Here is a 21,073-nt window from a genome sequence, read left to right on the forward strand (position 1 = left end):
GAATCTCAGAGGGAAGGGTGGAGGGGGTTGCAGGACGAGATTAACATCACCTATGGACACAGACAATAGGGTGTGAATGCCTGGTGTGGGGTGGGAACCAGGTGGAGGGGGGCAATGGGAGGAAGGAAGGGGGCCATGTGGAATATTCTCAACAATAAAGATGAAAAAAGTACAGATTGGTAGTTACAATATAGTCACGAGAATGTAAAGTACAGCATAAGGACTTAGTGAATAATATTGTAATAACTGCACTGTGTCAGGTGGGTACTAGACTTATGGGGGATCATTTCATAAGTTATACACATGTCTAACCATCTGAAACTAATATGATATTAAATGTCAACTATTTTTAAAAAAAGGCGAAAGATTTATGCAACCTGAAGAGGAACCAGATCGCAAGAAAAAGTGCAAGTTTACTACTTTCGATTGGGAGGTTCAGCGGACAGAAGGAATCAGCACCCTGAGAAGGCTGCTTGCTTTCCCTGTCTCTCCCCACATTCTCTAAGTTCCTCTTTTCACGCAGGCGGAGCTCAGAGGCCTCCAGAGGCGCCCCAGTCTGGCCGCCCGCAGTTCTCACTCTGACCGGTGCGGCGCCCGCTGCAGCTTGGGGCTGGATCCGGTGGGCGGGGCTGGGCGGGGCAGTGTCTAGAGCGGCCAATGGGAGCCAAGGGGGGCTGTGGGCGGGGCCGGGAGGGCTGCGCGCGGGCTTCTGGGCCGCCCCCTGTGCTCCGCCGCATTCCCTTCAGCTTCCGGGCAGCCGCTGGCTCCTGCCACCTGGTGAGGCCCTGGGGAGGCTGGTGCGCCGGGCCGCCGCCGCTGGTGAGTTCCTGGCCGCAGCGCAGGCTTCGGTCTCCCCTCCTCGGCCCGGCCCCTTTCCCGCGGCGCCCGGCACCTGCCGGCGCTGCCCTTCGGGACGGCCGGGGCTCGGGGCTGGGGCTGGGGCTGTGGCTGTGGCTGGGACTGCGGTTCCGGAGAGCCGGCGCTGTCTCTGCCTTGCGGTGCGCGTGCAGGTCCGGTTCGGTGGGGCGCGAGGTTCAGGAGTCCGGCCCCGCTGCTCTGGCTGCCGCCGCTCGCGGTCGGGAGGGTTCCCCGGGAGTGCGGAGCGCCGGCTCCCCGCCTCGTCGCTCGGCGGGGTGGGGTGACTTCAGTGCCCGCGTCGCTGAGATCCCGGTGTGAGGGCCGTAGCATCGCTGGCCCCGCGGTGTGTTCCGCCGCCTCGGCGTCCCTCCCACTCGTGCTTCCTTCGGGGAGCGCAGCCGGCACCGGCGGCCTCTGCCCCGGGAAAGGGCGCGCTGCGCTGATTGCCCCGCGACAGGCCGGGTGGCTTCTGTTCGCAAGGACCGGTCGAATTAATTTTAATTTGCTTGGGAAGTTAATTAAGGTAGCTCTGGGTTTTAGCGTCTTTCTAGGTGTAAGTAATTTAATGTAAAGCAGGTGCCAGGATCAGCATTGTTGTTCCTGCGCAAGAATAGCAAAACGGTGTTGCGACTGCCAGCACATTCTAGATTCATCCTCATCAAGTAGTGAGAAAAGTGGAAAGAAAAGTGGTCTTTGCTTTGTGGCTGCCACGTCTTGTGGCCATGGGATCAGGTAACCCATGGGAAATGATATGTAGTTTTCTTTTTATTTAATCGGGATGACCTGAAACACATAGGTTTCAGGTGTGGGTTTCTGTGTTACAAGATCTGTATATTGCACTGTGTGCCCACCACCCGAAGTCAAATGAGATAGTTTCTAACATTCCTTTCAAATCTCACATTTATAAGTCTGTGATGAGCTTATTTTTCGTCCTATGCCCTTAGAAAGAATGGGAAATAGGAAAAGTTCATGCAAGACGGGGAATAAAGGTTTATAAACGCACTGAACTTTCAAGACTGTGATTACAATTTAGGACTGCAGAATGAAAAGGGAACACAAATAAAATAGAAAAAACTTATCCAGAATTAATAATGTTAGAGAAACTTGGGAAGCTTTCAGAAGTCCCAGTAGCAATTACTGTATTTAATTACCTCTCTGCAACTGTACAGATATGGTGAGGAGAAAAATAAGTGCTAAGTAAGAAAAAAACATAATTCAGAGGATATGTAACAGCATATTTAAGTGTGGGGAGAATCCTTTGGAATTCATAATTTGTATAGACATTTGCACTCAGGAAACACTTTTTAAAAGAATTATATATATATATATATATTTTAGAATTTTATATTCTTTATTTTAGAGAGCTAGGGAGTGGGAGAGAGAAATAGAAACATCAATGATGAGAGAGAATCATTGATCCGCTGCCTCCTGCAAGTCCCCTACTGGGGATTGAGTCCTCAACCCGGGCACGTGCCCTTGGCAGGAATTGAACCAGGGACCCTTTAGTCCACAGGCTGAAGCTCTATCCACTGAGCAAACCGGCTAGAGCCAGGAAACACTTAAAAAAAATGGTTTTATATTTCTCCTGCAAGAAAATATTACATTTATTCTGAATATTCAGAATTCCCTCCCCTCCCACTGGCCAATATTTTTAAACAGCCTTTGGAAAATAGCATTGGCTTTGTAGTAAATAGAAGAAAGCTTATGCGTTCTTTTGGAGACCTTAGTTTGAGGATTTGTAGTTGTGTGACTAGGGAAAGTCACATTTCCTCTCTGAGACTATTTCAATTGTGAAATGTGTCTAATGATACCTGTTTCATCGAGTTGTGATAATTACATAAAATCCTTTCAGTGGAAAACGTACAGCAATGCCTGACATATCAAATAGTCAATAATGGCATCTACTGTTGTTAGTATTGTGTTCAGAAGGCAGTGAAGAGAAGTGGTCTCTGGCTGTTAACTCGGGCTAAAGGGTGTCCCTAAAGAGAAATGCAAAGGGGAAAGTGAGCGACAGCCACCTCTATCTGTACCTGACACGGAATTTTTACCAAGTTGTAATCCCTTCCCTGAGATGCGCCCAAACACTAGTGATTGCTAAGGACACATCAGTCTCTCTGATTGTGTTGGCCTGTCACTTATGGCACTTCATTAGGATTGTGATTTTCCCGAACAATTATGCTGGGAAATTCAGGAATATGTGTGAGGAAGAAACCCTCCAAAGAGAACTCAAAGACAAAGAATTGGTTTTGTTTACCGAACAGAGATTTCAGCCTAAGATAAGCCCTGTTGCAGCTGGCTGTGGTCAGTAGAGCTTACTGAATATTCCAGTCTTTGCTAGAACCTTTTCTTGTTTGGATGTTTGACTAACTACTGATGTTCTCTGGTTGTTATTTAAGCCAAATTCTTCTTAACAAACATTAACTTGGGAAAGCACAGTAGTCTTTTTTTTTTTTTTTTAAATATATATTTTATTGATTTTTTACAGAGAGGAAGGGAGAGGGATAGAGAGTTAGAAACATCCATGAGAGAGAAACATCGATCAGCTGCCTCCTGCACACCCCCTACTGGGGATGTGCCTGCAACCAAGGTACATGCCCTTGACCGGAATCGAACCCGGGACCCTTCAGTCCACAGGCCGACGCTCTATCCACTGAGCCAAACCAGTCAGGGCACAGTAGTCTTTTTTTTTTTTTTTAATTTCTTTACTGATTAAGATATTACATATGTGTCCTCATCCCTCCATTAATCACCCAACCTCCCCACCCCCCATTCATGCCATCACCCCCCTGGTGTTCATGTCCATTGGTTAGGCTTATATTCATGCATATATGTCCTTTTGTTGATCTCTCCTTTCCCCCACCCTCCCCTATCTTCCCTCTGGGGTCTGGCAGTCTGATTGATGCTTCTCTGTCTCTGGATCTGTCCCTGTTCATCAGTTTATGTTGTTCATTATATTCCACAAATGAGTGAGATCATGTGGTATTTTTCTTTCTCTGACTGGCTTATTTCACTTAGCATAATGCTCTCCAGTTCCATCCATGCTGTTGCAAATGGTAACTCCTTTTTTTACAGCAGTGTAGTATTCCATTGTGTAGATGTACCACGGTTTTTTAATCCACTAATCTGCTGATGGGCACTTAGGCTGTTTCCAAATCTTAGCTATTGTGAATTGTGCTGCTATGAACATAGGGGTGCATATATCCTTTCTGATTCGTGTTTCTAGTTTCTTGGGATATATTCTTAGAAGTGGGATCACTGGGTCAAATGGGAGTTCCATTTTTAGTTTTTTGAGGAAACTCCATACTGTTCTCCACAATGGCTGCACCAGTCTGCATTCCCACCAGCAGTACAAAAGAGTTCCTTTTTCTCCGCATCCTCGCCAACACTTGTCGTTTGTTGATTTGTTGATGATAGCCATTCTGACAGGTGTGAGATGGTACCGCATTGTTGTTTTGATTTGCATCTCTCAGATGATTAGTGACTTTGAGCATGTTTTCATGTCTCTTAGCCTTCCTTCTGTCCTCCTTCGAAAAGTGCCTATTTAGGTCCATTGCCCATTTTTTGATTGGATTGTTTATCTTCCTTTTGTTAAGTTGTATGAATTCCCTGTAAATGTTGGAGATTAAACCCTTGTCGGTGATGTCATTGGCAAATATGTTCTCCAGCACAGTAGTCTTAACTGCTCATTGATCCAGTCTGTTTTAGCATTCAGAAAGGAAAGGAGAACCCAAAAGGTTTTCCCCCTCCCTTCCTAGCTAATTTTTAAAAATTGTAATTGAACAGGAAGTATTTTCTTACGGTTTAACTCGGGATGCACATCATTTGTGGAAGACATGTTTGTTGTGGTGATACATCTGAATAGGAACTAATGGGTGGGTGCACCATCCCACGTGATTTAAAACCATGGGGAGGCAGCTCCACAACAATTTGAGCTCTAATTATTTACAGATGAGAATAACTCAGAAACTCTGGGTTGTAACCTAACTAAAACTTAATATAAAAATCAACAGAAGCCAAATCTCATTAAAACTAAACTAGCAAAACAAAAAGTAGTGGCAGGAAACCAGGAAGTTAATCAGGTAGATGGCATGAGGTCATATGACAAAGTTGCCTTTAAAAAATGTTTTGTTTTTGCCGAAACCGGTTTGGCTCAGTGGATAGAGCGTCAGCCTGCGGACTCAAAGGTCCCGGGTTCGATTCCGGTCAAGGGCATGTACCTTGGTTGCGGGCACATCCCCAGTGGGGGGTGTGCAGGAGGCGGCTGATCGATGTTTCTAACTCTCTATCCCTCTCTCTTCCTCTCTGTAAAAAATCAATAAAATATATTTAAAGAAAAAAAAGTTTTGTTTTTAAGTTAGAAGTTAGTATAATCCCATTTCCCATAAATTTTTGCTGACATTTTAGAGGGTATCTTTTGTGTATATATGTGTGTTTATGTCCATATAAGTGGCATAGACACACATACTATATTCATTGTAGAAAAAAATCGTTAATAAGATGAATAAAAATAATGAACTAATTATAGCCGATTTGGCTCAGCGTCAGCCTGTGGACTGAAGGGTCCCAGGTTCGCTTTTGGTCAAGGGCACATGCCCAGGTTGCAGGCTCAGTCCCCAGTAGGGGCCTGTCAATGATTCTCATCATTGATTATGCCCTCGCCCTCCCCCTCGCCCTCTCCTTCCCCTCCCCCTCCTCCCTCTCCCCCTCCTCCCTCTCCCCCTCCTCCCTCTCCCCCTCTTCCCTCTCCCCTCTCCCTCTCCCTCCCCCTCCTCCTTCCTCTCCCCCTCTCCCTTCTTCCCTCCCCTCTCCCTTTCCCTCTCTGAAATCAATAAAATAAAACACACACACACACACACACACACACACACACACTCACTCACACACTCACACACTCTAGAGGCTCGGTGCACAAAATTTGTGCACTCCGGGGGGTCCCTCAGCCCAGCCTGCACCCTCTCACAGTCCGGGAGCCTCAGTCGAACATCCTTAGCACTTCTGCGGAGGCAGGAGGGGCTCCCGCCACTGCCGCGGTGCTCGCCAGCCGTGAGCCTGGCTGACTGAGCGGCGCTCCCCCTGTGGGAGTGTACTGACCACCAGGGGGCAGCTCTTGCATTGAGTGCCTGCCCCCTAGTGGTCAGTGCGCATCATAGTGACTGGTAGTTCTGCTGTTTGGTCGATTTGCATATTAGCCTTTTATGCCTGTGGGATCAGGCCGAAACCTGCTCTCTGACATCCCCTGAGGGGTCTTGGATTGTGAGAGGGCACAGGCCAGGCTGAGGGACCCCACTGGTGCACAACCAGGGCCGGGGAGGGATGCAGGAGGTTGGCCAGCTGGGGAGGGACTGCGGGAGGGCTCTAGGGCATGTCCGGCCCGTCTCGCTCAGTCCCAATTGGCTGGACCCCAGCAGCAAGCTAACCTACTGGTTGGAGCATCTGCCCCTGGTGGTCAGTGCATGTCATAGCGACTGGTTGACCAGGTTGACTCTCTGCCCCCTGGTGGTCAGTGCACGTCATAGTGAGTGGTTGAATGGCCTTAGCATATCATTAGCATATTATGCTTTGATTGGTTGAACGGACAACCCGACACTTAGCATATTAGGCTTTTAGTATATAGGATAGGATATAAAAAGAAAATGAACTATATTGTTATCTTTGAGGATTAAATACTCAAAACAGGAATTTAAGTGATAAGTATTCCAACGTCTGAATTGGTCATAATATATTTAACCCACTGATTTTCTGTAACAACACACATGGTTGGAATGTTCCTGAGATCCTCATTCTGTTGATGGGGTACTACTGGATAGTAAATGAATTATTGGACAGTCTGTAACTTAGTGTTAATCATTATATTAGTTATGAATTTATTAAGGCTAAGTGCGGGGGCCTGATGCGGCGGGGGCCAAACATGGCGGGGATCTCCCTTTTCCGCATCCCGCGAGGAAAGAGAGATGAACGAACTGGTTCTAAGTGGAGGCAGCCAGGGATTGAGAAATATTAGAAATAAAGAGAGGAGAGATAGATTTGAAAGCTGGGGCTGGGTGGATCTTTCTGTACCTGGCTGAGGCCACAGAACAGATCCAGACTGCAAAGCTGAGGCTTTATTTATACTCAGGGACAAACAAGGCAATTAACAATGTTCTTGTAAGTTTCACTTGTTTTGGCAGCACTTGCTGCCCCTCCCACAGCCCACTAGCTACCCAGGAAAGATCTAGGGATCAGTTACAGGATTAGGCTTAATTATGCTGGGAGGGGTCTGCCCTCCAAACGAACTTGTTTGTGATCCTGCCACAGGTCAGTCCGAGGCTTAACCCTATAACCGCTTCCTATAGCTAAGTACAGATATTATTAAATGTTTCAAGGATAATAGGGAGATGAACTTTCAAAGACGGGGCTTGTTCTTAGTACTGAAATACATAAAGCATATGATGCTTTTCTAGTTCCATGCTTAGGAAGCCGTCTGCCTAATTCATTTATAACCATTCTGAATTTGCTTAATGTCCATAAATGAAGAATAGCTATTGGTAGATCTATTTAGGGTCCCCTTTGGGTTCCTTGTGTTTTCTCTTAGTTTAAGGAAGCTACTTGACTTTGTTGAGAACTGACAATCTTGTCGATAGTGACTAATGGTAGGCTTCTCCTGGGAAATGTGGACTTGGAAAATTCCCAAAACATTCGAAGTAGAAACATTGGGCTTGCTTGCCAGTAATGACTCTAGAAGTAGTTTTATTTTAAACCAGCAATAATGATTTTCGATAGTATATACACAAAAGTGTGTTAACTTGCATGTATTTCCGATTAATAGACATGAGGCCATATTTGCCAACTTCATTGTATAAAACTATAGAACATATAATGAATGTGACAGGCATGTGAATATATGTCTCAGAGCACCAGGACCTATTATAGGAAAGGATGGAAGTCAGTGTTTGTTTAGTGTCTTTTGTGCTAGTTTTTTTAAAAAAATTTTAATCCCCACAATAGGTCTGAAAGCTAGATATTTTACTTAATTTAGAGAATAAAAGTATGGCTCTACCCCTAATAGGTTTTGTTGGCTGCTGTGATAATGATGATGTTGTTGTTACTGAAGAAAAAACATAGAGGTTAACAGGAACTTCCCTTGAAAGGAAGTGGTGAGGCTCTGACCCCAGAATCTGCCTCTTCCCTTCACACCAAGCTGCCTCCCGTCTATTACATACTATGGGTAAGAGAAGAGAGCTGACAGTGTAAACTAGAAGTATATTTTGGTACTTTTAAGTAATTGTCATTTTACCTTGTGACACTGAACTGCAGCACTTTTTTTCTCCTCCAGTGCACCTGAGGGACTTCTCACTAAGCCAGTGACAAATAGAAAATATTGAAGAACAGAAAATAGACTACCCAGAAAATAGCCTCCATTATACTACACTGAATACATATACACATATCAAGATATCAGTATATTGGGTTACTTAAGGCCTGAATGAGAATTAGGCAACTGATAAAGTGAGAATAGTAGTTGCTGATTTGGAGTTTAATAGATAGAGGTGCTTTGCCTTATTGAGGCAAGGTTCCTATCACAGACTCGTTGGGAATTGTTGCAGGAGAGTTTCAGTGGTAACATCTGATAGCACTCTCCAAATCAAACATGAGTTTAAAGAAGAAACTGCCTATGTGAGAAATTCCAACTTTGAAACATCTTCCATTTGTTCCCAGGAAAGATCCTGTTGGAGGCTGTTCTTTGAATCAAAGAGAAGGGACAGGAGTGAGCATGTCGGCCCTCAATTGGAAGCCCTTTGTGTATGGAGGGTTGGCCTCCATCACAGCTGAATGTGGTAAGGAGCCTATGGGCTGGAGTCGGGTCTATTCACCCGCTGTATGTGACGGTGATTTTAAAACCTAAGGTTGCAATTGGTGTTTGATGTGAATATAGTTCAAGCATAGAATATGAGATTATGACTATTAAACTCAGAATTCAAAATTTCCTACTTTTGGTATGCTTTTTTAGACAAAGTCATTTTGGCAACTTATTGGCAGTTTAGAGTTCAAAGTTTAGTGGGGAGAAAGTTGAACCTGTTGAACAAACAGAAGTTTTATGAATCATTTTTGAATTACATCAGTTCCTATTTTCCTTGTATGTTTTCCTACTTTGCCCCCACCCTTAACACATTTGGCTGTAAAGAAGTTTGAGGAGCGCCTGGCTGGCGTGGCTCAGTGGTTGAGCGTCGACCTATGAACCAGGAGATCATAGTTCAATTCCTGGTCAGGGCACATGCCCAGGTTGCGGGCTTGATCCCCTGTGTGGGGCCTTTAGGAGGCAGCTGATCGGTGATTCTCTCTCATCATTGATGCACCCCTCCCTCCCTCCTTCCCTCCTTTTCTCCCTTTCTCCCTGAAATCAATAATAATTAAAAAAAAGGAGTTTGTGGAGCTCCAAGGCCTTCCTGAGCCAGATTCAATTTTCTGTCATTATGCCATCACTTTCTGAATATGCACATGATCCAGATCCTATTTGTGACTTCTTCACATTAGTTGAGGTCCTCATCAGGGCCTGTTTATTCCCTGGAATCATTCAATCAACAAATTTTTTTTTTGGGGGGGGGGGCCTTCTGGTAAAAGCCAGAAGACCTGCTGGACAAATTTAAAAAAGAGCTGTAAGCATTCAGTCAACAAATATTGATTGAGCAGCTGCCGAGTGCCTGGTGCTAGGCTGGACACTTCATTTGCTTCCAGGGCTCAGTCACTGCTGTTCTGGGACGAAGGCTGCCCCTGAGGGTCCAGTGAGGACCAGTGCCCAGGGGTTGAGCTGCTCGTGTGGGTGGGCTCTCCCATTGACGTAATACATCACATTTACTGAGTATGAGTTTCACATGTTTGGGTGAACTATCTGTTAGGCACTATATTAAACTTTTTACTCTAATAGATTTACTTTTAGACTATAGAACATAGAGTGAGAACTGCTTTGAAAATGAATTTGTCTCTTCATTCATAATCCCAATTTTAGCCTTCACATATATAAAAAATAACTTATGTTTTATATTCTTTATTTTTATTATTTTAATCCTCACCCCAGGATGGATATGAATATATATATATTAGTGGTCCAGTGCACGAAATTCATGCACGGGGGTGAGGGGTATCCCTCAGCTCGGCCTGCACCCTCTCCAATCTGGGACCCCTCCGGGGATGTCCGACTGCCGTTTTACACACAATACAATATACAGATGATGTGTTATAAAACCATACACCTTCAACTGTTATATTGTAAATCAGCGAGCTGAATAAAAGACATTGATCAGGCCAGCAGTCGGACATTCCTCTCACAATCTGGGACCACTGGCTCCTAACCGCATGCCTGCCTGCCTGCCTGATTGCCCCCTAACCACTCCCCTGTCGGCCTGATTGATGCCTAACTGCTCCCCTGCTGGCCCGATCGCCCCCAACTACCCCCCCCCTGCCAGCCTGATCACCCCCAACTGCCCTCCTCTGCTGGCCTGATTGCCCACAACTGCTCTCCGCTGCTGGCCTGATTGCCCACAACTGCCCTTCCTTGCCATGACATACCTTCTCTGCCAGGACCCACCTCCTCCATGTGAGGCAGTGGAGACGCCGGGACCGGCTTCCTCTACACCGGCGGAGCTGCGGGACCCCCAGGCCTCACTGCGCAGAGTGGCCACCAGGCCCTGCCTCCGCTGTGCGTGCAGCCATCTTGTGGCAGCCACCTTGTGGCGGCCATTTTGTGATGACTTCGTGTGCGAGGGGGCGAAGACCACCTAGGCTTTTATTAGTGTGTGTGTGTATATATATACACACACACACACACTATTTTTTAAAATTGATTTGAGAGAGGGAAACAGAGAAACATCAATTGGTTGCCTCCCAACTGGGGATTGAACCTGAAACCTAGGTATGTGCCCTCACTGGGAATCAAACCCTGCAGCTTTTTTGGTGTACAGAAGGATGCTCAACCAACTGAGCCAACCAGACAGCCAAAATGACATATTTAAAAATGGATTTTTTGGTTATCTAAATAATTCCATCTATCTACTTTTTAGCAATGAGGTTTCCTTAAATCCTATGTAGAATAAGATAGAACATAAATAAAAATGTTAAAAAAGGAAAATACTACATCTATGCCTTAAAAAAAAATCCTTTTGTCCCCATTTTTTAAAAAAATATATTTCATCGATCCTTTACAGAGAGGGAGAGGGAGAGAGAGTTAGCAACATCGACCAGCTGCCCCCCCCCTCCCCCCCACACACACACTGGGGATGTGCCTGCAACCAAGGCACACGCCCTTAACCGGAATTGAACCTGGGACCCCCCAGTCCGCAGGCCGACGCTCTATCCACTGAGCCAAACTGGTTAGGGCTTGTCCCCATTTTTTTTTTTTTTGTCCCCATTTTTTAATAGAAAAATGATTGCGAAGTATCTGTTTCTGTTTCTTAGTTTACATTATAGTCTAAATGTCTCTTTAGTAATATGTTCCTATGTATCCTTTACTTAGTGGACTTTCTTTTCATTAAGTGAAAATATTTCTTTCTTTAAATTTTTAAGGTACATTTCCAATTGATTTAACCAAGACACGGCTCCAGATTCAAGGCCAGACGAATGATGCAAACTTTAAAGAAATTCGGTATCGAGGAATGTTGCATGCATTAGTGAGGATAGGCAGGGAAGAAGGCCTGAAAGCTTTGTATTCTGGGTAAGTGACCTTTGTATGTTTATATTTTACTGTTGACCTTTCAAGTGAAAATCTTTCAGACTAAGACCTCATAGAGAAAAAGTAAAAGTTTGAGGTTTATTTTTTAAAAGCAAGTAACATGCTAGGTTTTTCATTTATTTTTATTATTATTTTTTTAATTTTTATTGATTTCAGAGAGGAAGGAGAGGGAGAGAGAAACATCAATGATGAGAATGATTGATCGGCTGCCTCCTGCATGCCCCCTGCTGGGGTTAGAGCCCACAATCCGGGCATGTGCCCTTGACTGGAATCTAACCTGGGAACCTTTGGTCCACAGGCTGACACTCTATCCACTGAGCCAAAGCAGCTAGGGCAGTACTTGAATTTTCTACACTTGTGGCCGAGAGGAGCACTGAAGGGTTCTGGGAAGAGGGACTGTGATGATTAAGTTTCATTGTTAAAAAAATGCCTGCCTGCTGTGGGGAGGAAGAATTAGAGACTAGTAACACTGGAAGCAGGCAGTCACGTAGGAAGCCTAGACAACAGGGATCTGACCTGGGTGGTGGTTTTGGGGATGGAGAAAAAGAAGACAGTTTAGAAAGCTAGTTGGGGCATAGGATTGACATATTGTTTGACATAATAATGAGGGGGTTTGTGGAGGAGTAGGAGTCAAAGCTAATATCTTGATTTCTGGTTTTGGCCATTGTCTAGGTCTAGGATACAGAAGAGGAGAGGTGATTGTTTAGACAGGGAAGATAATTAGTGCAGTGTGGGTTACCTGATTGGAGGTAGGTATAGTACGTGTGAATTGACAGATTAGGAAGAAGTTGGAAATGTATCTTTGGATCCGTGTTGGAAACATGAATTTAGGAGTGGTCAGTTAAAGCCATGGCAATAGCTGAGCTCACCCAGGCAGTGCGTGGATCAAGGGGAAATGAAAGCATAGGACAGATTTGGGGAAACCCCAGAGGACAGAGGTAGGATGCTGTAGTGTACAGGAAAGAAAAGAAATGGGAGAGGGCGATGTGGCAACTCAGGGAGGAGACAGCTGCAAGTAAGACAAAGGGCGGAGTAGCAAATACTGCAAGAAGTTATGTAAGATGCTAATTGAAAAGCATCATTTAATTTAGCAACACAGATGTCAGTTGGCCACCTGTTTTGATGGAGAAGGTGGAAGGAAGCCAAATTGCAGTTCGAGAAGGAAGTGGGAAGTGCTGAGAGCTGGGAGTACAAATGCCACAGGTGGTTCTGGAGTCAGGGAGGGAATTGGAGGGAGAGGAAAAAGCTGAAATGGGGCTCCCAAGGAGGTAGGAGGTGAGCTCCAGAGCATCAATGCAAGAACGTTAGATGCTTCCAGAGGCCAGATTTCATTAGGTGCACTGTACCAAGAAAGCAAAGCCTTTTTTCATTTTAACATGAATGGGCAAATAGAACCACATGTTCACTTACAGTTTCATTGAGAATAAATATGAGGGGCTGAGTTTTCACTTAGTGAGCTAATAATTTGCTCAGGTATTTATAACCTTTTTGGAATTTACCTATATATTTTTTAAAACTATGTTGCCCAGCTGGTGTGCCTCAGTGGTTGAACGTTGACCCATGAACCAGGAGGTCATGGTTTGATTCCTGGTCAGGGCACATGCCTGGGTTGGGGGCTTGATCCCAGAATGGGGGCATGCAGGAGGCAGCCAGTCAATAATTTTCTCTCATCATTGATGTTTCTATCTTTCCCTCTTCCTTTTTCTCTCTGAAATCAATAAAAAACAATTTAAAAAACCCAAGTTTTTGTTGGATTTTTAATTTTAAGACATCTGTTTTGTGTAGTTTGTAGAAGGCAAATGGGTGATTGTATCTCTGCCTGTGGGCCCTCTAGAAGATTGTAAGTGATTTTTAGAATTTTTTGTCCCTTTATACTTGGTTTGACAGGATTGCCCCTGCGATGTTACGCCAGGCTTCCTATGGCACCATCAAAATAGGCACTTACCAGAGCTTGAAGCGATTATTTGTGGAATGCCCAGAAGGTCAGTGGCAAATCTTTTTTCCACTTGTAGGCAGGAGGTAGGTTGTCTTTTTATTCAAGTGATTTTGTATCAGATTTTCTTTGACTCACTTGTGGCTTTACTGCTGCTGAGGAGAGCTCTAGGGGTGAAGTCTAAATGAATTGTGCTTACAGCAAGTCCGTAATTAGCTGAATTTAGGGGAGTAACAGTTAAAAGGAGCAAAATGCTTAGACTAGTGAATATGTTAGTCTAGCCCCGTGGTCGGCAAACTGCGGCTCGCGAGCTACATGTGGCTCTTTGGCCCCTTGAGTGTGGCTCTTCCACAAAATACCACGGCCTGGGCGAATCTATTTTGAAGAAGTGGCGTTAGAAGAAGTTTAAAAAATTTGGCTCTCAAAAGAAATTTCAATCGTTGTACTGTTGATATTTGGCTCTGTTGACTAATGAGTTTGCCGACCACTGTTCTAGCCAATGCAAAATTTCCTAAAATCATAGGAATTATCACCTATATTTCATAAAAGCAGTGAATACATTTCTCAGTATTAAGAACTGAGTTCTAATACTCCATTGCTGGTTGACTCTGTGACTGCTTTAATCCATAGAACCTTATCTGTTTTTACAAAGGGGCAAGCTCCAGCTAGCTGTTACGTGAGAGTGGTGAACAGGAGCTAAGATGCCTTGAAAGTGCTTCACATTAAATATATAAGATGTGTTTTAAAACTTTGTCACCACGTTATCTCATAGGAGTATTCCTTTTTTTTACCAGACAAACCTCATCTTAATTACTATTATGATCTGCATTTACACACAAAAGTGAATTGGTAGATGGTTATTTACTTTTCGAGATAATCCACATTCCTTTTCAGATTGCAAGAAACTTTGCTAAGTAAAATCCCTTTAGCCAGCAAAATTCCTAATCCTTTTGAAATTACTTGATTCATAAGGTCTAAATTTCTTTATTCTCTTAAGGATAAATGGTATGTAAATGAGTTACACCTGTATTTGAGGTGTTCACATGAAGAGTTCTGTATATATGAAAAGTTAGATAATGTCTTTGTTTGCAGATGAAACCCTTCTGATAAATGTGGTCTGTGGAATTCTCTCTGGAGTCATGTCCTCAGCCATTGCCAATCCAACTGATGTTTTGAAAGTAAGCAGTGCTCTCTATATCTCTAGATACAATCTACATTTTCTTGCTGAGAACAAGATTCAGATAATTGCTGAAACTGGTTTGGCTCAGTGGATAGAGCGTCAGCCCGTGGACTGAAAGGTCCCAGGTTTGATTCCGGTCAAGGGCATGTACCTTGGTTGCGGGCACATCCCCAGTGGGAGGTGTGCAGGAGGCAGCTGATCGATGTTTCTCTCTCATTGATGTTTCAAACTCTCTATCCTTCTCCCTTCCTCTCTGTAAAAAATCAATAAAATATATTTTAAAAAAAGATTCAGATAATGAAAATCTGTGAATATAACATACACTGTGTATGTGTGTCTCTGTTTATAATTTAAGTGTTGTGAAGACTAACGTATAAATATCCACTAGGTAGGTTTCCCATTGATACGAAAGTAGAGCTCATTTTAGAGATGAGTATTTTGAAGATTAAGCAGGAAAAAAAAACTAGTTCTGAATCCATTTGAATTTTTCATTGAGAATCTCCCTTGTTTTATTGGTTCATTAAAAAGTACATGGGCTTCAGATTTTACAGAAGTCTGCTTATTAATGACCATTTCTAAATGCATTGTTAGGTTAATTCAATTTCAGGAAATACTAATGGAAATATTGACTTAACCACAATTAGACATAACAAATGACTTTGTTGACAATCCTAGGGATTATGACAACCTTCTTTTTTTAAAAAAATTTATTTTTTATTGACTTCAGAGAGGGAGAGGGAGAGAGAGAGAGAGAGAAAGAGAGAGAGAAACATCAATGATGAGAGAGAATCATTGATCGGCTGCCTCCTGCATGCCCCCTACTGGGGATCGAGCCCACAATCCGGGCATGTGCCCCTGACTGGCATTGAACCCGGGACCCTTTAGTCCCCAGGCCTACACTCTATCCACTGAGCCAAACCAGCCAGGGCTATGACAACCTTCTTAAATCCTGTTTGGAATAAGGCAAGGGAATAAACTCATTAAAGAAAATAAAAATTAGTTGTGAGTTACATTTTGAACCCTGTCATATATTCCTCTTTCTTCCTCCCTTTCCTTTTTTCCCCATATTATTTAACCAGAATTCACTATGCTTCTACCTTGGACCAGTTGGAGTACTTTTAGTGTTTAGAATCCAGAAATGAGTCAGACAAAAACCATTGCCCTGAGAGAGCCATCAGTCTGATAGGAGATTCTGACAAGCATCAAAACTTTATGCAGCAGCATGTTGAGTACACTAGTTATGCATGGTGAAGGTACAATGTGTGCAGGCACTCTTACCATAATTTTACCCAATGTTGGTGCAAGATTGCTGGAGAAAAATATCCATACTTCCTTTAATCTCTAAACCATATATCAGGGTTACAAAAAGGCAGTTCTTGTATTTTGGTTTATTTTCACATGTTAGCATGGCAATAACAGTTCCTTTTAAGAAGTTAGAGGTAATGTATTTGCTCCCTAAACCAAAATAAGGTACAGATGTTTTTTAGTGAGAAATATCTTTTAATTCTTAAAAATGCAGAGAGCTACATCCAACATGTTATGTTGGAATATTGGTCATGTGAGTACTGTGGCCCTTGTAAAGTTAATTTGTAAGTTCAGGTGTAACCATGTGTGACGGGCATCAGGTGGCTGTCCTGGGGCTAACTCACCGGCCTATCTTTTGATTCAGCTGGTTGGAAATAGCAGGGAGTTGGAGTGACTAAAGAAATATGCTTGTTTATGCTTAGTGTTGCCAGGTATTACTGGATACTCTTACTAATAATGTTAAATTTTTAGAATTACCATCATATTCTCTCTTTCCTATTTAGAACCTATAGGGAAAAATGCCTTTTTCTTTCCTTTACAAAACTATTTTAAAAAATTAATTTCTTTTTGACACTTAGTGAGCTATTATATGCAAGACGTTCTAGACTCTGTTAGATGCTTTTTGTTGAATCCAAAGTGCCTAAGAACCAATCCATATATATTTTAGTTTACTGAGGATATTTAAGCCAGCATTGTAGTAATAGTTATAATTATAGTTTTTTCTTGTAATGGTTATTAAACAACAGATTGAATGATTTTTCAGGGATCTGTATTTGGGGAGAAATGTGCTAGCTTCTTTCTCATGTTAGTCTTTAAAATAATTTCTAGATACGGATGCAAGCACAAAGCAGCACCATTCAAGGAGGAATGATAGGCAACTTCATTAACATTTACCAGCAAGAGGGAACGAGAGGACTATGGAAGGTAAGCTTGAAAATGAATCCAGCTGATTTAGTTCTTCACTTTTTTCCTATGTCCATCATTTTATTTAATCCAAATTGAATAATGGAGTAAGGGAAGAAGAGAGACATCTGCCCCTGAAGATATTTTATCTGTAAAATGGAAATATAAGGAATATGTCATGATTTGAAAAGCACCTTTTGAATAATTCATATGTAAGAAATTCTGTGAAGGTTGAGCACCTTTTTGTTTACTTTTTTTAAAGTTCTTATGGAGAAGTGGTTTCTGGGTCCCAGTTATGTTGAATTTTTTGACTTATGTGGTTTCATGCCTTTTAAGTGAATATTGTTAACTAGTGCTTTTTTAAAAAAATATATACTTTTATTGATTTCAGAGAGGAAGGGAAAGGGAGAGAGAAATAGAGACATCAATGATGAGAGAGAACCACTGATTGGCCTCCTTCTGCATGCCTCCCACTGGGGACTGAGCCTGCAACCCGGGCATGTGCCCCTGACCGGAATTGAACCTGGGACCTTTCAGTCTGCAGGTCGACGCTCAATCCACTGAGCCAAATCAGCCAAGGCTCTAGTGCTTTCTATGACTTGTCAGTTTATAGAATAGACCCTAAAGGTCACCCAGTACTCTCCTCTCTGTATGTACAAGGAAACTGAAGGCTCTGAGAGGTTACTGTCCTGGCCAAGGTCTGTCCAAGGTCATACAGTTATTGACAAAATCAGAATTCAACGTTGGAGCGCCTGACTTTTTACACTCTGATCTTTTCTACTCTTTTTATATATTTCTACCTCCCACCAGGAGAAATGTCTGAATCCCTATTATTAATGTTTTTACTCAGGGCGTGTCTCTTACTGCTCAGAGGGCTGCTATCGTTGTTGGTGTGGAGCTACCAGTCTACGACCTCACCAAGAAGCATCTGATTCTCTCGGGCCTGATGGGAGACACTGTGTATACTCACTTCCTGTATGTTTGTGGATTTTTAAATTAATATTTTAGGTATACATGAGTTTAGGGTGAAAATTTGCTACAAATTTATAGAAATTTTAAAGCTATTATAAAAATATTATATCCTCACATTTGAAAAATTACAATACAGAAGTGAACCAGGAAAAATTAACAGACTTATCCCTTTAAATAGATAGGAATTGTTAACAGTTTGATAAGTACCTTGCAGGTGTTTTCTATGCGTATGCAAATATGTCTACAAAAGTATGTTACATGTACTTTATTACACAAATATCATGCTTTGTGTTCCCTTCTTTACTTTTTATTACTATTTTTATTTTTCATCTTTATTAAGGTACAATTGACAAGTAAAATTGAAAGATATTTAAAGTGTACAACATGATGATTTAATATGTATACATTGTTAAAGGATTTTTCCCATCAACTTAATTAACATATCTGTCACCTCACATGTTTATCCTTTTGTATGTGTGTGAAAACATTTATGTTCTACTCTCTTAACAGATTTCCATTATAAAATGCAGTGTTATCAACTATAGTCACCATGTTATATGTTAGCTCCTCAGACCTTATTCATTTTATAACTGAAAATTTGTACCCTTTTACTGTCTCCCTATTTTCCCCATCCCCTAGCCACTAGCAACTACTTTTGTACTCTTTGTTTCTATGAATTATAGTAGTTTTTTAAAAATATATTTTTATTGATTTCAGAGAGGAAGGGAGAGGGAGAGAGAGAGAGAAACATCAATGATGACAGAGAATCATTGATCGGCTGCCTCCTGCATGCCCTCTACTGGGGACCAAGCCTGCAAACCAGGCATGTGCCCTGACCCAGAATTGAACCATGATCTCCTGGTTCATAGATCAACGCTCAACCGCTGAGCCATGCCAGCTGGGCGAGTTGGAGTAGTTTTGTTTGTTTGTTTTTAGATTCCATGTATAAGTAATACTATGCAATATTTGCCTCTCTTACTTGCTTTTTAATCCTCACCTGAGGATGTTTATATAATATATATATTTTTAGAGAAACATAGATGTGAAAGAATCAATTGGTTGCCTCTTGTACTCGCCCCAACCTGGGATCTAACCTGAAATCTGGGTATGTGCCCTGCCTGGGAATTGAGCCGACAACTTTTTGGTGTGTCGGACAATGCTCCAACCGACTGAGCCACCTGGCCAGGGCTTTCTCCTTTGATTTTTAAAATTTAATAATATATTCCAAATATCTTTCCATAGCAGTACAAACAAACTTCATTTATTTTTAATAGCTGCAGATTAGTATTGGATATATCATAGTTTAATCCACTGAGGAGTGATTTAGCCCATTGGTGACATTTGGCAATTTCTGGAGACTGTTCCTATAGTTATGTCTTGGGGAGTACTATTGACATCTACTGGGTAGAGGCCAAGGAGCTTCTAGACATCTTACAACAGAACAGACCTACACGACAAAGAATTATTGGTTCAAAATCTTAGTGCTGAAGTTGAGAAGTGCTGCTCTGAGTTAATTGATACTAAGTGTGGTCCTTGGCAGTCTTGTGAGACTGAAAGTTTAATAGAACCTGAGCCCCTAGTGGGCATTCCAGTGAGGAAATCTTTTTCTCTGATCTCGAAGAAAAATATGGTTATGAGATGACTAAAATTACTCTGATTTCTACTTATAGGTGAATAGATGCAATAGATCAGCAATTTTCGATGGGTGTGCCACAGAATTTTTAAAACATGCAATACCTGACTATTCGGTCAGGGGTACTGACTTCTTTTCCATTAGATTGTCAAATAAAAAAATGACAACAACCAGCACAACATTAGCCGTCAGTGTGAATGAATCAAAATTATACCTATTTTTTGTCAGATCAGAAAAAAAAAAGTTTTTGATGTACCACAGAATTTTAATAATGAGTTTATGTTTGCCATGAGATGAATAGTTTAAAATCACTGTAATAGATCATCCTTGGAGAATGTCCCTTCATGTTTCTATGATTCTTTGACATTCCAGAACCTCCAATATATTCTTAGCCAAAGTTGGAATTTATAAGCCAGTATAATCAGTGCTGGTGTTTAAGAAGTTTATACAGCTCTCTAGATATGGTCCTTATTTTTGATACGTTTCACATTGTTACATGTTACTTTAACACAGTTTGGGAGGAGGCCGCTTCCTGTCTTTGATGGTGGTGGTGGTGACCTTTTTGTTTTTCTAATGGTGTCTTTCCTAGCTCAAGCTTCACCTGTGGTCTGGCTGGGGCTCTGGCCTCCAACCCTGTGGATGTTGTGAGGACACGTATGATGAATCAGAGAGTCCTTCGTGATGGCAGATGCTCTGGGTACACAGGTACCCTGGATTGCTTGTTACAGGTGAGAATGTCCATCTGTGTAGGGTTGCCAATTCCTCTTTTAGCTCATTAGCTTCCATCTGACCCACTTATCATGAGTTTCTTATCATAATTTTAAAACACAGGGTTTATAGTAAGATAGACCTGTGGATCTGTCACTTGTAATTGTGTGACTTTGGTCAAGATAAAGACTCTATACTTCAGTTTCCTCTTAAGTGAAATGGGACAATAATAGCATGTATATCATAGGGTTATTGTAAAAATAATGCCTACATAAAACAGCATAATGCCTGAAATAATTTGGTAAGTCTTATTAGTATAATTAATAATAATAATAAGGGATAGTATTGAAATGAGCAAATTTATCTTTCCTATTGAGTCAAACTGGAATGAGTCCCCTTCATTCAGACGTCTCACAAAGGAACAACATCAATCTTGCTGTAATACTTATTTTAAATAATCGGGCCTATTGCTTACGAGTGTACAAAAGTTTGCCAGTGTCTCCCCTACTGGGTTGCCAGCAGCCAAAGATTAGGGGGCACTTTTGTGGTTTCTATTTTTCAGCATGATGCTAGACTTTAAGTATTGCTTTAACAAAGCAAAAATACTTATTTATAATTCATCCAACAACATGAAATAGTGGTGCTCTGAATTATGTCTTTACCACCATTGTTTTATTTCCTTATGTCTGAGTTGTTTGTGGGCCCAAATGGAAAAGAGGCAAAAGACTCTGGTTGGAATTATTAAATCTTATTTCTTATTCATTCAACTGTTGTTTGCCTGCTTTGGGTGTGGGATGGTTTGGCATGGAGCCTTAGTCGTGACCTATGCAGAAGCCTTTAAAGACCAAAAAGAGGCAGAGGACAATGATTTCTTAGTTC

At 42.2% G+C, this 21,073-nt stretch overlaps 1 protein-coding gene across 4 annotated transcripts in view; it reads left to right on the forward strand.

The window, feature by feature from the left end:
- Positions 1 to 743: 743 nt before the first annotated feature.
- The window catches only part of SLC25A30 (solute carrier family 25 member 30), a 35,583-nt gene continuing 15,253 nt past the window's right edge, over positions 744 to 21,073 (forward strand). For all 4 annotated transcript variants that reach the window (XR_013813914.1, XR_013813915.1, XM_079779611.1 and 1 more), the window contains exons 1-8: positions 744 to 819; positions 8,554 to 8,672; positions 11,395 to 11,542; positions 13,448 to 13,542; positions 14,586 to 14,671; positions 16,807 to 16,902; positions 17,732 to 17,856; positions 20,076 to 20,214. Coding sequence is in view for 2 of the 4 variants with exons in the window: in XM_079779611.1 (XP_079635737.1) it covers positions 8,609 to 8,672; positions 11,395 to 11,542; positions 13,448 to 13,542; positions 14,586 to 14,671; positions 16,807 to 16,902; positions 17,732 to 17,856; positions 20,076 to 20,214 (753 nt within the window). In the remaining 2 variants the exon portion in view is untranslated. The remainder of the gene's footprint in view (positions 820 to 8,553; positions 8,673 to 11,394; positions 11,543 to 13,447; positions 13,543 to 14,585; positions 14,672 to 16,806; positions 16,903 to 17,731; positions 17,857 to 20,075; positions 20,215 to 21,073) is intronic.

Source organism: Cnephaeus nilssonii (genome assembly GCF_951640355.1).
Source record: "Cnephaeus nilssonii genome assembly, chromosome: 8".
In the NCBI taxonomy this organism is placed as follows: Eukaryota; Metazoa; Chordata; class Mammalia; order Chiroptera; family Vespertilionidae; genus Cnephaeus; species Cnephaeus nilssonii.